This window comes from Lynx rufus, unplaced genomic scaffold (genome assembly GCF_022079265.1).
Source record: "Lynx rufus isolate CCGP_SWC_20201006 ecotype Redwood Valley unplaced genomic scaffold, mLynRuf1.p SCAF_4, whole genome shotgun sequence".
Classification (NCBI taxonomy): domain Eukaryota; kingdom Metazoa; phylum Chordata; class Mammalia; order Carnivora; family Felidae; genus Lynx; species Lynx rufus.
Genome location: NW_025814856.1, coordinates 101,722,197 through 101,736,065, shown reverse-complemented (window position 1 = coordinate 101,736,065; position 13,869 = coordinate 101,722,197). Strand labels below are relative to the sequence as shown.

General features: G+C 41.9%; 1 protein-coding gene across 1 annotated transcript in view; it reads left to right on the top strand.

Annotated features, from left to right (window-relative positions):
• COL28A1 (collagen type XXVIII alpha 1 chain) overlaps positions 1-13,869 on the top strand; it is a 169,037-nt gene that overhangs the window by 102,963 nt on the left and 52,205 nt on the right. Inside the window, exon 26 of the mRNA XM_047097235.1 lies at positions 4,740-4,808. Within this exon, the coding sequence (XP_046953191.1) occupies positions 4,740-4,808 (69 nt within the window). The remainder of the gene's footprint in view (positions 1-4,739; positions 4,809-13,869) is intronic.

Here is a 13,869-nt window from a genome sequence, read left to right as displayed (position 1 = left end):
GTGTGAAGGTCAGGTACCAAGTGAACATTAACTTCATAGCAAATGTTTATTTTAGCGTTGACTTATTTTTTCTTGATTGCTGATGAAAAGTCTCACTTTCTCATATTATGTGAGCTTTCAGTAAAATAGATCATAAGTTCATAAAGCCATTTATTTCCCCCAAAGAAATTAGGAAGTGGTTGCAAAATGCTCAAAATATTTCCAGGTTTCTTAAAGGCTGTGCTGTCCTTAAGAAGCACATCTTCACTTTGGTCGGAGGCGCCTCTGCTGGCCTTTTAACAGAACACCTGCTAATGTATCTATTGTGACATATGTGCGTAGTCCACTCTGTCAGGGCCTCAGTGCAAGGGTCCAGATTTATTGCCCCCATAGAACATGAAAGAAACTGCCTCTGGATCACTTTGCTCTGTTTTCTATTCCTCTTTCTTTTTCCATGTCCATTTTGGTGATTATTCATCTTTCATTCTCTTAATCAAGTGTTTTTCAATGAGGGAGTTCTTGCCTTCCTGGTCTGCCCCCAGGAGACATTTGGCAATGTCTGGAATCATTTTTGGGTGTCACAACCAGGGAAGGGGTGCTACTGGCAGGTAGTAGCTGGGGGCCCAGGATGCTGCTAAACATCATACTGTACACAAGATAGCACCCATCACAAAGAATTAGGCAGCTCAAAATGGCAAGAGTTCAGAGGCTCAGAAGCCCTGTTTTAACCATTGATTCACATGCCCAACAAAAAATTCTTTGATTTGTTCAAAAACTAAAATAAAAAAGTATCAGGCATGTTCATAGGGAAAACGGGCGTCAGGGAGCCTCTCATTACACATGCAAATTTCAAACATGTATATTCATGACCAAGATGCACAGAATTGAATGAGAGCCCCATTATCAGAGAGGAAAGGGAAAAGGCTCTATGAGTCAAAGATTTTTCTGAGGATCCCAGAATTACCACGATTCTTAGTTTATCCTTTTTTGTCCATCAACTTCATTCTGGCAGTAGGCGATTTCTTAACTTTATGGATCACTTGATATGGATGAAGACATACCCAAGATGTTAGTAGTTGTTATCACTGGGTGGTGGAAAGAGGGGTCCATTTTTCCTTCTTCATTGTTATCTTTATTTCTGTTTTTAGTTTTAGTTTTTGTTTGTTATTTTCTTCAAGTGAACAGGTGTTCCTCTTACAATCAGAAAATAAATAAATAAAGCTTTTGCCTATAGTGGAAAGAAAAAAAGACTGACTTGTGCCGTAACTTATGTTCATCCAGCCTTGCTCAAAGTTTATTCCATCAAATGTTACTTTGGGAACTTCTGGAATAAGCAAAGTCAAACTCATCTCTCTATTGTGGGACTTTTTAGAGGCTTTAATATATTCATATAGGCATACCTTGGAGACACTGAGGGTTCATTTCCAGACCACCATAATAAAGCAAGTACCACACTAAAGAGAGTCAAATGAATTTTTTGGCTTCCCAGTGCATATAAAACCATTATCTTCTAGTCTACTAAGGGTGCAATAGCATTATGTCTAAAAAAGCCCAATGAATATACCTTAATTAAAAATGCTTTATGGCTAAAGATGCTAACCATCCTCTGAGCTTTCAGTGAGTTGTAATCATTTTGCTGGTAGAGGGTCTTACTTCCATGTTAAAGGTCACTGGCTGACGAAGGTGGGGGTTGCTGCAGGTTGTGGTGGTTGTGACAATTTCTTAAAATAAGACAACAATGAAGTTAGCCGCATTGATTGACTTTTCCTTTCACAAACGATTTCTTTGTAGCACGCGTTAGATAGCGTTTTACCCAGAATAGATCTTCTTCCAAAATTGGAGTCGTCTTCTCAAATGCTGCCACTGCTGTATCAACTAAGTTTACGCAGTATTCTAAATTCTTTGTTTTCATTTCAGTAATTCTTCAGATTTCCTACAACAAAATGTATTTCCTTTTTTTTTTTTTTTAATGTTTATCTGTTTTGAGAGAGAGACAGAGCACAAGCAGGGGAGGTGCAGCAAGAGAGGGGGAGAGAGAGAATCCCAAAAAAGCTCCACATTGTCAGCTCAGAGCCTGGCTCAGGCCTCAAACTCAAGAATCCCGAGACCATGACCTGAGCTGAAGTTAGACGCTTAACTGACTGAGCTACTCAGGTGCTCCACAAAATGTATTTCTTCTTCTTTTTTTAATGTTTATTCATTTTTGAGAGAGAGAGAGAGAGAGAGAGAGAGAGAGAGAGAGAGAGAGAACACGCATGAGTGGGGGAGGGGCAGAGAGAGATGGAGACACAGAATCTGAAGCAGGCTCCAGGCTCAGAGCCTGATGTGGGCATGAACCCATCCACTGGAAGATCATGACCTGAGCCGAAGTCGGGCTCTTAACTCACTGAGCCACCCAGGCACCCCTGTATTTCTTAAATAAGACTTAAAAGTCAAAATTACTCCCTGATCCATGGGCTGCAGAATGGATGTTGTGTTAGCAGGCATGAACACAACACGACTTTCATTGTCTGTCTCCATCAGTTGCTCTTGGGTGACCACAAGCACTGTCAATATTTTGAAAGGGATCTTTTTTCTTTCTTTCTTTTTTTTTTTCCTCAGCAGTAAACCTCAACAGTAGGTTTGAAATATTCAGTAAACCGTGTTGCAAACAGATGTCATTCGGGCATTATTGTTCTCCTTATAGAGCATAAGCCAAGTGGATTTAGCATAATTCTTAAGAGCCCTGGGATTTTAAAAATGGTAAATGATAACTGGCTTCAACTTCAGGTCACCAGCTGCATCAGCCCCTAATATTCTTGTGTCTCAGGGAATAGAGACGCCTGAGGAGAGGGAGAGAGACAGGAGAATGTCCCCATTGCTGGAGCAGTCAGAACACATACAACGTTTATAGATTAAGTTCGCTGTCTTATACGGGTGTGGTTCGTGTCCCCCCCCCCCCCCACGAATTACGATAGTAACACCAAAGATCACTGATCAGGGGCACCTCAATGGCTCAGTCGGTTAAGCCTCTGATTCTTGATTTCAGCTCAGGTCATGAGTTCATGGTCCTGAGATCTAGCCCTGTGTTGGGCTCTGCACTGTGTGTGGAGCCTACTTAAGATTCTCTCTCCCTCTCTCTCTCTGCTCCTTGCTTATGCACATGCTCTCTCTCCCTCTCTCTTTGCATCTCATTTATGCACATGCGTGCTCTCTCTCTCAGAAAACAAATAGAATTTCTTAATAAGTGGGAGACAGCACAGATCCTGCTCGGGATTCTCTCTCTGCCCCTCCCTAGCTTGTTCCTCCCCCTGCCCCCCAAGATAAAAAAAATCAACTTAAAAAAAAGATCACTGGGGGCGCCTGGGTGGCACAGTCGGTTAAGCGTCCGACTTCAGCCAGGTCACGATCTCGTGGTCCGTGAGTTCGAGCCCCGCGTCAGGCTCTGGGCTGATGGCTCAGAGCCTGGAGCCTGTTTCCGATTCTGTGTCTCTCTCTCTCTCTGCCCTCCCCCGTTCATGCTCTGTCTCTCTCTGTCCCCAAAATAAATAAACGTTGAAAAAAAAAATCACTGATCAGAGATCACCATAACAAATATAATAATAATGAAAAAGTTTGAAATATTGTGAGAATTACCAAAACGTGACAGAGACAGGAAGTTAGCAAATGCTATTGCAATAATGGCACGGATAGACTTGCCTGGCACAGGGTTGCCACAAGCCTTCAATCTGTAAAAGATGCAGTGTCTGGGAAGCACAAGAGCGAAGCACGATAAAACAAGGTATGCCTGTATGCACTAGGGATCTCCAAGGAGAGGCACACACCGTGGGATAGAACATTTTCCAATCTCATTTGACCACAGGAGACTTTCCCCAAGAAGCGTGGGGTTAACTTGTGCTGCAGAATGCACACACTGGGCAATGCTACACTTTCCGCTTCATTTGCAGATTTTCTTAAAAGTTCGATACTGTATCACTCAGCAATCAAAAAGAATGAAATCTTGCCATTTGCTGCTACGTGGATGGAACTGGAGGGTGTTATGCTAAGTGAAATCAGTCAGTCAGAGAAAGACAAATATCATATGACTTCACTCATATGAGGGCTTTAAGAGACAAAACAGATGAACATAAAGGAAGGGAAAGAAAAATAATATAAAAACAGGGAGGGGGACAAAACAGAAGAGACTCATAAATATGGAGAACAAACTGAGGGTTACGGGAGGGGTTGTGGGAGGGGGGATGGGCTAAATGGGTAAGGGGCATTAAGGAATCTACTCCTGAAATCATTGTTTCACTATATGCTAACTAATTTGGGTGTAAATAAAATTAAAAAAAAGAAAGTTTGATACTGATCCACTGAACCTTTCACTGCAAGTCCGGTGAATAACACTCCATGTTGAAATGGAACAACACATTGGAGGCTACACAGAATTATGTGTGAGCAGCCTTCACACCCCTGGTGTTCTAGGGGTTGGTGGTAGGTTCAACCAGAGGAGCCCAAGCAGACAAGGTGACTGGGACGTCACTCTTCTTCAGTCAAGCAGCCCTGCCTTGCCTCTTTACTTACATTTGGATTATGTGTAAGATTTTCACAAAGGATTCTGTGGCTTAAAATTTTTGGAAAAACACTGCTTTATAAAAAATATGATCTAGCTTGTGGGGTGCACAGATGCAGGTCCTGATAGGACTGAAGGAAGGAAGAAGGAAGACAAGAGCAGAGATACATTGTTTCTTCCTAAATCTCCTCATGTTTCTCTTTGGTTTCTCTTCATCTTCCAACAGGGAAATATTGGGCAGAAAGGCCTGCCTGGCCCTCCTGGCCCCCCTGGCTACGGATTACAAGGAATTAAAGTAAGTGGATGTGATTGCACGAGAGTCATCTCTCAATTCGCCAGAACGATGAGAAAAGAGGTTATGGATAATATAAAAACATGACTATAATGAAATGAATTTAATATAAGCTTAGCGGGTAAAATTACCTCCAGTACTTTAGAGACACAATCCAGAAGTGTATAAATGGTGTAAGTACATTAGTTTTCATGAACACTAGACATTACATAAATTGCTTGGTGAAATTTCTGTTACAGTAGGTTTGTTGTTCTTGCTGGTCTCTGAGCTGAGTGGAGAATTTATGCCCAGCTGTGTGTTCTCTCTCTCCCTCTTACCTTCCTCAACTGTATCTTCCATTCTTAGCCTAAGATTTCCTAGTCTCAGCTCACAGTGGAACTGCCTGGGGAACTTCATGAATAATACTGACAAGCTACCCCAGAAGAATGAAATCTGAATCTCTTGGGGTAGTGCTTGAATACTGTGGGCCTAAAAGCCCCCCAGGTGATTCTCCTGAGCATCTGGGGTGAGAACCGCGGCTCTCAACCCTGAGTCTGTGTTATTGGAATCCACAGCCACCTATGTTCTGCTGTATTTCTGTCTCAGCAGCAATAAGCTATCCAGCAAGGTGCAACTCCCAGGGTGCCCCATGTCTCAGCAGACAAAATTTGGCATCTAATGGTCGCAATGTAATTTCAAACAATTTCCTTTTCTATATCTCCTATGTTGATTTATTATTTTTAATTTTTGTTTTTTACTCATTCACATTGTAGTTTCTCCCCAAAAAACTTCTATTGTTTTTTACCACAGTTAAACTTTGAAACTGAGTAATTCATCCCCTGCATAGTTGATATTGACTCTTAAAAATTGAAACGTTCAAAATAAACTGGTTTTCAAATAGGATTTCTTGGGATGCCTGGGTGGCTCAGTCGGTTAAACACCCAACTCCTGGTTTCCACTCAGGTTATGATGCCAGAGTTGTGGGATCGAGCCCTGCATCGGGGTCTGTGCTGAGCGTGGAGCCTGCTTAAGATTCTCTCTCCCTCTCCCTCTGCCCATTCCCTGCTTGTGTGCCCTCTCTCTCTCTCAAAAAAAAAAAAAAAAAGGCAACAAAATAAAAACAGAAAACAAATAGAATTTCTTACCAAGTAGGAGACAGTGGGAGCTTAAGATAATAATTGTGAAATCCAGTGTTGAGAAAATAAACTGCCTACTCCTGTGTAAAGAGTGAGGTTTGTCAGAAGCAAAACTCACTGAATCTGTGTTAAATCTTTCTATCTCTCTCCCAATGTCTGGGGCTTCCATGTCAGGTCTTTTCAATAACAGTTGCTTGTCTGTGGGGCTGAGTATCCAAGGGAAGGCCTGACAGTTAACATGTTGCTGATATTTTACTAGCACTGGAAGATACAGCAAAAAACTGCTTCCGTGTAAACAACATCACTCTCATACTTAATCTTAAAATTCTACAGTTAAAAGATAGTAACGCTCTATAGATACCTTTGCATGGGTTTGTTTAAGCAATGAACCCACGTTCGATCACTGGTCTTTCCGCCAACAGGAGCTCCATTCACATGTGCTGTTAGTTCCTTATTGCCACCGTGTTAAATCTGGTGCCAGTTTCTCTTTTTTATGATCCCGGAAATACTTCTTATTCAACAAAGAGTGGCCTGGGTTGCACTTAGTGCTCACCAACCCTACTGAGGTGCCCTGCCTTCCTCACCACTTGTCTTTTATTATGCCCTCCACGTTATGCTTTGTTCAAAGTCCATCTTGAGTGAATCTCTGATACCGTGAAGCCTACCACGATAGGGAAGGAACCAAAATTAAAACTGTCACATATCCAGGGCTAGCAGAAATGAGATAACCTCTGAGGACTGTGGCCTGATACTACTTGGCAGTGAACCCTGACCAAGGTGGCCTCATAGAACCTCTCTAGACATACTGGATTGCCTGGCATCCTGTTGGCAACAGGGCAAGCCTATTTTACTCAGGACTGCCACCTCATTTTCTTGACCCTGGGTTATACCATCATGGAAAAAAGGGAGGGAACTGGTGTTCCTCCAAGTTATTTTAGGGCTATGTGGTGAGTAAAATATCATTTATGTTCATTTGTTGACCCATTTCCCACCTCTTTCTAAAACCCATTTGAATTAGTAAAACTCACTTCTGCTGGTAAGTCTTTGATGGAAGCCCTTGTCGCTGGTAACATTTAACATTGGGGTATGATCTATACCCATCTTTCATACTGTCCCAACCACAGGGAAAATAGGGATTGGGTTACAATCACAGAGGTATTTGCTCCAACACCCACCTAATTTTGTTGCTAAAATATTTTTCTAAGTTTATTTATTTGTTTTGAGAGAGAGAGAGAGAAAGAGAGAAAGAGAGAGAGTGAAGGGGTGGGGCAGAGAGAGAGAGGGAGAGAGAGAATCCCAAGCTGGCTATGTGCTATCAGGGCAGAGCCCTACATGGGGTTCAATCTCAGGAACCATGAGATCATGACTTGAGCCGAAATCCCGCATCAGACATTTAACTGACTGAGCCACCCAGAGGACCCTGTTGCCAAAATATTGTGTCTCAGTCAGTCACTCATCAACCAACCAACCAACCAACCAATACTGATTGAACACCATCTGTGTCAGGCAAATAAGTTAAATGCAATATAAAATGATGACTGAAAAGACAGGTATTTAGTCCTCATAAAGTTTACAGGCTATAAAATAATCACACTCTGAACTCCAGAGAGTATGGAAGGGCAGCACATGGAATAAATTGGGCTTAGCGTAGTGCACAGTAATGAGTTTAGTCTTCACCCTAAGAGTAATTGAAAGTCAGGGAAGGATGACATGATCAGAGAGGTATTAGCAAAGACTCACCCTGTCTACCATCTGTAGACTGGATGTGCACGGACTATGAGGAATGTGGGCCCTCCCCTTCCCATACCCCTATGTATTCTCCTGATTTTCCATATGAAAGAGTGTGACCTTCTGGTAACCCTCTCTTCCTGCCTTTCCTGAAGCTCTGGGACCATATAGGGCTGTTGCCATGGCAGCCTTGGTCCTGGGAAACATGAAAACCTGGTGGGCTCACTCCCCGTGGGCACCCCGGCAGCCTCCTGCAGTTTCTCTGCAGTCCTCACTGTGACTCAGCTGGCTCTGCATTGCAAAGGATCTCTGGCTCCTTCAGGGACTTCATTGCTTTCTCTCAACTACAAATGTCTATTGATTGAATGGGTGAATCTGGGAGCGTGGCTTCTTGGCTTTGGTCTTTCAGGCTCATGGCATAGACCAGGAGTTTATGTTATTCCACCATCTTGTCCCACTGTGAACACTGACCGTTTCCCTAAATATGGACTATATATATGCCGGTAATCCTCCAGATTAAGTCAGGAGGGAGGAGAAATGGGGTGGGGTCTTAAGGGATTCCATGATATGTCAACCATCCAACCTCCTAGAGTCCAGGAGGGATGTAATGAGAGTGTGGGCCAGTTTTCCTCTCTCCATCTTTGTTGAAGTCAGTTCCAGTGTCCTGATCAGCTCTGACATTCCTGTAGTGCTTTTTCTCAGAGAATCAATCGGTATTTATAAAAATGAGATTCCTAGTGGCCCTCCTTGATTTCAGGAGTTTCTGAGGTAGATTTGTGGACTGATATCTACTATAATTCCTGCTGGACATAAACCCTTCACTCATTTAAAAAAAATATGCTTCTATGGCATTGGCTTCCATTCTGCATTTAGGCCTGAGCATGACTGATCCAAACCTGGCTGAGGGAACTCTCCCTGCAGTTAGGCTGTGACACAGGAAGGGCTGATATTTAGGCCCAGCCAGTGTGAAAAATAGCCTCAGTGACATGCTAGGGGAATCTAGTGAACATTATCTGGCAGAAATCCCAATATCTCCGAAGCTGGTAAATAATGATGATGGGAGTGGTCACATGGTTATAGAGTTAAAGGATTAACCTCTAAGACAACTGGAGCCCAGAAATGGAGGGAAACTCCATCCAAATGATCTCCCCCCTCTACCTATAGTCTGACCTCAAAGCATGATGGGAAGAAAATGAGCTTGAGAGAGAGCTACACAGATCTTGGGCTGAATCTTGCTAGTTGTGTAAGCTTGGATAAATCCTTGAACCTCAGTTTCTTCATGTTTAAAATGGAGATAAGACAGACTATTTTACAAGGCATTGTGAAGATAAAACTGTACAAAGGGCCCAGGACACAGTACTGAGTACACAATCAGAGGTTGGCTGTGGAGTCAACAGATTTGAATCATGGCTTCCTCAGTCCTGCAACCTGGCCTCAGTTTCCATATCTGAATAATGGAGATAATAATAGTACAATTGCCTAAAATATCATAAAGAAGAGATGGAATTAAATGAGACTGTATGTATAACACATTTAACACAGGACTCGGCACATAGTTATATAGGCAACAAATATTTATGGTTAGTCACATTATTATTCCTTCCCTGCTTCCCTCTCTTTCCACTAGTCCCTTTTCTATTTTCCAGGATGAAGGCTCAGAATTCTGGCATTCAAATGATTTCATGCTCTACAACATAGAATCTTGGTTGTGTGACTTAGTGTGGGCCTGGCTCCATTATTCCAAAAGGAATAATGGCTCAAAAACAGTAGAGCTCACATACAGTATGTTTGCTCACATAACAGCCCAAGGTAGGTGTTCCTTTGTGGTGGACAATTTTCTTTCATTTAGAATTTGAGAGAACCTCATCTGCCATTGATGCTTCCTCCACATGCTGGGCCTCTTTACCACTTATTCCCAGCAGGCAGATAGGGACAGTGTGTCACACCTGCTTCTTCAAAGTCTTGGGCAGGTGTTGACATACATCACCTCTGCCCCCATTCTACTGGCTGGAATTAGTGTTGTGGAAAGGCAGTACAGCTATGTGACCAGGAAGAAGAACCACAGGTTTGGTGAAGAGCTTGCATTAATGCCACACATAATTTAACCCATCTCTAGGAAGAATGGCAAACTTAAAGTGATTTGTTGTTCTGAAGTATATTGGTGCTTCCAGAAGCAAACACAAGATAAGAGTAGTCTCCATGGCAACTTCCAGAATGGCTAGTTGCTATCCTGATAGTGTGAGACTCTGTTACCTGGGCTTACAAAGACGGAGTTTGGCTTCATCATTCTTTTATCCTAACTTGAAAAGAAAACCTTAGAACCTTGATATCTTCTTACTTATTTCACGCGGCATCAGGAGCACCAGCGGATGATTTAGAAATTTGTCTCGAGAAGACAGGCCGAGTATTAGCCACAGAGCTGGAGGAGGCTTGAGGTTTGGAGGGACCAGGAGAGGAACAGGAAATGCTCATTCCTATCTGTGACAAAGGCAGGGTGAGAGGACAAGAGCCACCTGGAACCTGGCAGCACAGCTGTGGTTCAAAGTCTAGAGAGAGATGACATCAGAGGAGGGAGGCAGACCTGGCATGAAGAGGAAGAGCCAGACAGGAATAAAGAGAAGCCAGCAATTGGGCTCATGTGGGGAATGAGGAGAAGGTCAGTGTCCTAGGGGATTACTCAGGATACTGATAGCATCTGAGACCAGCATGGGTGTGGTGGTAGGTGAGTCAGCTCAGCTTTCAGGGCCAGCAGGAGAACAGTCAGAAAGAAAATGGCTTTACCCTCCAAAGCCCTCTGTTTAGAAATTTAGGTTAGGACCCAGAGCTTTCTAAGATTCTTCATTCAATGTTTAGGGTTAATGTCATTTCTTAGGTAGATTTTTGTTTGTTTCACCTGCATTAAAGTAACGGTGGTTCTATAAACTCAAAGAGCCCTTTTAACTGAGAAGTATTTTTGCCACCTTCTGGGATCCTTTCACCAGAAAGGCTAAAGCTTCAAAGACTTGGAGCATACATGGAGTGGTGGACATCTCACAGAGAGCCCCACAGCCTTCTCTTTGGCTCCTACCTATGACCTGATCAGTTTCAAAGCGTTTCCAGAATCCATTTGACTAGATTTTTGGTTAGAGTGGACCTATTACAGCATGGAAAATTACCCCCACTTAAGGGTCAAATAGAAATGATTTATTTGTTGAAATTGACTTAAGGGGGAAAAAGTCAGGGGTAGATTTGGTTTACACCAAGTTGCAAATGCCTGCAGAAAGGTTAAGAGTCATTGACATTAGGAAGATTTCCTAGTCTTCTAAACTGGTAACCATGTGTATGATAGTGTTAATACGATTAAGAGAGAAATATATGCGCACACATGTTTTAATACAATGACTTTCTGGTGTTTCAACCTAAAGTTTTCTTTGTCCTTCGTGACTACAAAGAGCAGCATCAAAACTAAAACACAAACTAGCCCTGGCAATAGTAGAATCACTGCATTCAACCTGAACACACCTTAAAAACTAAACTGAAACAATAAGGAATATAGTTAACGGCATAAAATAGATTATATGTGTGCTTATGCCACAAACCATCTTTGAATTAGCTTCTGATACTTTTCCCATATTGTGATCTTCTAATTCCCACAATGATTCCTCTACATTGAAAGGAGTCATCAGAACCACGTGACAGGTACCTTAAAATAGTTCAGCATTTTGGGATTACACCTGCCAAGGTGCTTCTGGTGGGAAGTGCTGTGGCTGAAAGTTGATCCTGGTAATCAAACTCCACAAACCTGTTTTTCAGACATCGAAGGCATCCTTTTATACCTGTATTATACCTTTATACCTTTTACTATTTTTTAAACTAAATTAAAAACAATTACATGGGTTATAAAACCAAACCAATGGCAATGCACTCACAGTATTCTCTACATAGGTTGTACAGGTGAGGGAAAGCTTACATTCATCAACCGGCACTGGCTCTGAGACCATCTGCATTTCTCACTGCTTCATGCTTTCATTTTCCTCCTGTGCCAAGTGGTTTTCATTCCTTCAAGCCAGTTAGGAAAAAGGATGGCTTTTTTTTTTTTTTATTTCTCAATCTGAATCTGAAGATATGGTAGGCTGTTTTCCCTTCTCAATCTCATCATTACATTTCCAATGAAAACAGTCTATTCCCCAGATCAGAATCGGAGTGGAGATTTTAGGCTCTTAATTTAGTGGACTTGAATCATCATTATCAGTTTATATTTGTTCTCTGTTTACTGTGGATACAGCCTTGTGCAATGGCTAGTGACGGTCTCAGGAGTCCGCTTGACTTCTATCACACTCCTCACACTGCCATGAACCCCAAAGGGAAAACTAATTTTTTAAGTCACTTTTTCCAAAGATAATGGTGTCCTTCTCCAAGCTTTACTATGGTTTCCCCAATTCCCAAAGAGAAGTCAAATGACTAAAGACTTGGTAATAAAGATAAGACAATGTTCAATGCCATGTGCTAATGGTGAATATTAAAAAAAAAAGATTTGTTATCACCAAATATTTGAAAATTATGTGAAAGATTTCATTTGCACAGTTATATACTAACTGCTCATAATTTTTAATTATATATAAATATAATATATACTATACTAACTGCAACATAATTTTTAATTATGGTGAGCATGCTGCCATTTTATTTATTTATTTATTTATTTATTTATTTATTTATTTTTAAATTTCTAATTATGTTTCTTTATTTTTGAGAGGCAGAGAAAGACAGAGCATGAGTGGGAGAGAGGCAGAGTGAGAGGGAGACACAGAATCCGAAGTAGGCTCCAGCCTCTGAGCTGTCAGCACAGAGCCCGACGTGGGGCTTGAACCCATGAACCACTAGATCATGACCTGAGCTGAAGCTGGACGCTCAACCTACTGAGCCACCCAGGCGCCCTGGCATGCTGCCATTTTAAATTGTTCTGACTTTTTTCTTCCTCCCTTTGTGTCTCCTCCCCCACCCCCTCCTCTTCCTACCCATCCATTCATGTCTATTTAATATATTAAGACATAAATATTATATATTTAATTCCTTTTCATTCTTGTAACAGATATTGTCCATATAAAACCTAGTTGAATGAAGGACATGGATAAATTAACTCTTTGCTGCTGCCATCTTTATAGCACATGAATTTCACTGTTGAAAATTTACAAAAGGTATTTTATTTTTTTTCCCACCCATCAATGCTTGGTTAGAAGTAAATTACTAGTACATATTTTTCCCCTTCTTTCAGCAGGGAAAGAGGCAACTTTATTCTTCAGGGATATTGAGCTCAGGAAGGGAACTAAGGCCGTATTACATTCTTCATATTCCATGGGTGATACACAGACATGCTAAGTAATGTACCAAGGTCACTCACCCCTGCTTTTCCTCCTCCCGGAAGGAATTATAGTAACCAAGTCAAGGTAGGTGTCAGAAAGAGGAAAATGATCAGTTTGAGATTTTCAGAGGTAAATGCTATGCAAAATTTTTATTTGCATCTTGAAATTAAAAGTTGGCCCTTCAAGGGGCTCTTGGGTGGCTCAGTCGGGTAAGCGTCTGACTTCAGCTCAGGTCATGATCTCACGGCTCGTGAGTGTGAGGCCCGTGTTGGACTCTATGCTGACAGTATGGAGCCTGCTTAGGACTCTCTCTGTCTCCCTCTCTCTCTTTCTGCCCTTCCTCCACTAGTGTGCTCTGTCTCTCTCAAAATAAATAAAAACTTAGAGAGAGAGAGAGAAATATTAAAAAGCACTTCTGTTTCCCTGAGTGCAGTTCTGTCAAAAGCCAAGGATTGGACTTAGTGAACTTTTGTTATCAATGACCAGGCCTAAGACTAGGAATTATGGCAGACTCTGGGCTGGTACGTGTAGCTGCGGGGGAAGGCTATAAGAACCGCTACACCCCCCACACACTCAAAGTCTTATCAAGTCCCTTCCTGTGTGGCTGGTTGAGGACATATGCTTTTGTACTGCAAACCTCTGTGACAGGTCCGTGAGTGCCAACTGGTCTGTAGTCAAAACTTTCTTACGCTCTTACAAACACCTTAAGAACTTTACAGTTATTGGTTTCTTATTATCAGCACCTTTGCTTATCTAGTTGCAGATATGACTTCTCATTTCAAATATAAGATGTCAGAGGAAATGAGGTAAATTACCTGTTTGAGATCAGAGAATCTCTAACAAAGCCATGAGTATGGAGTTTATGGGTATTTGTGGCTC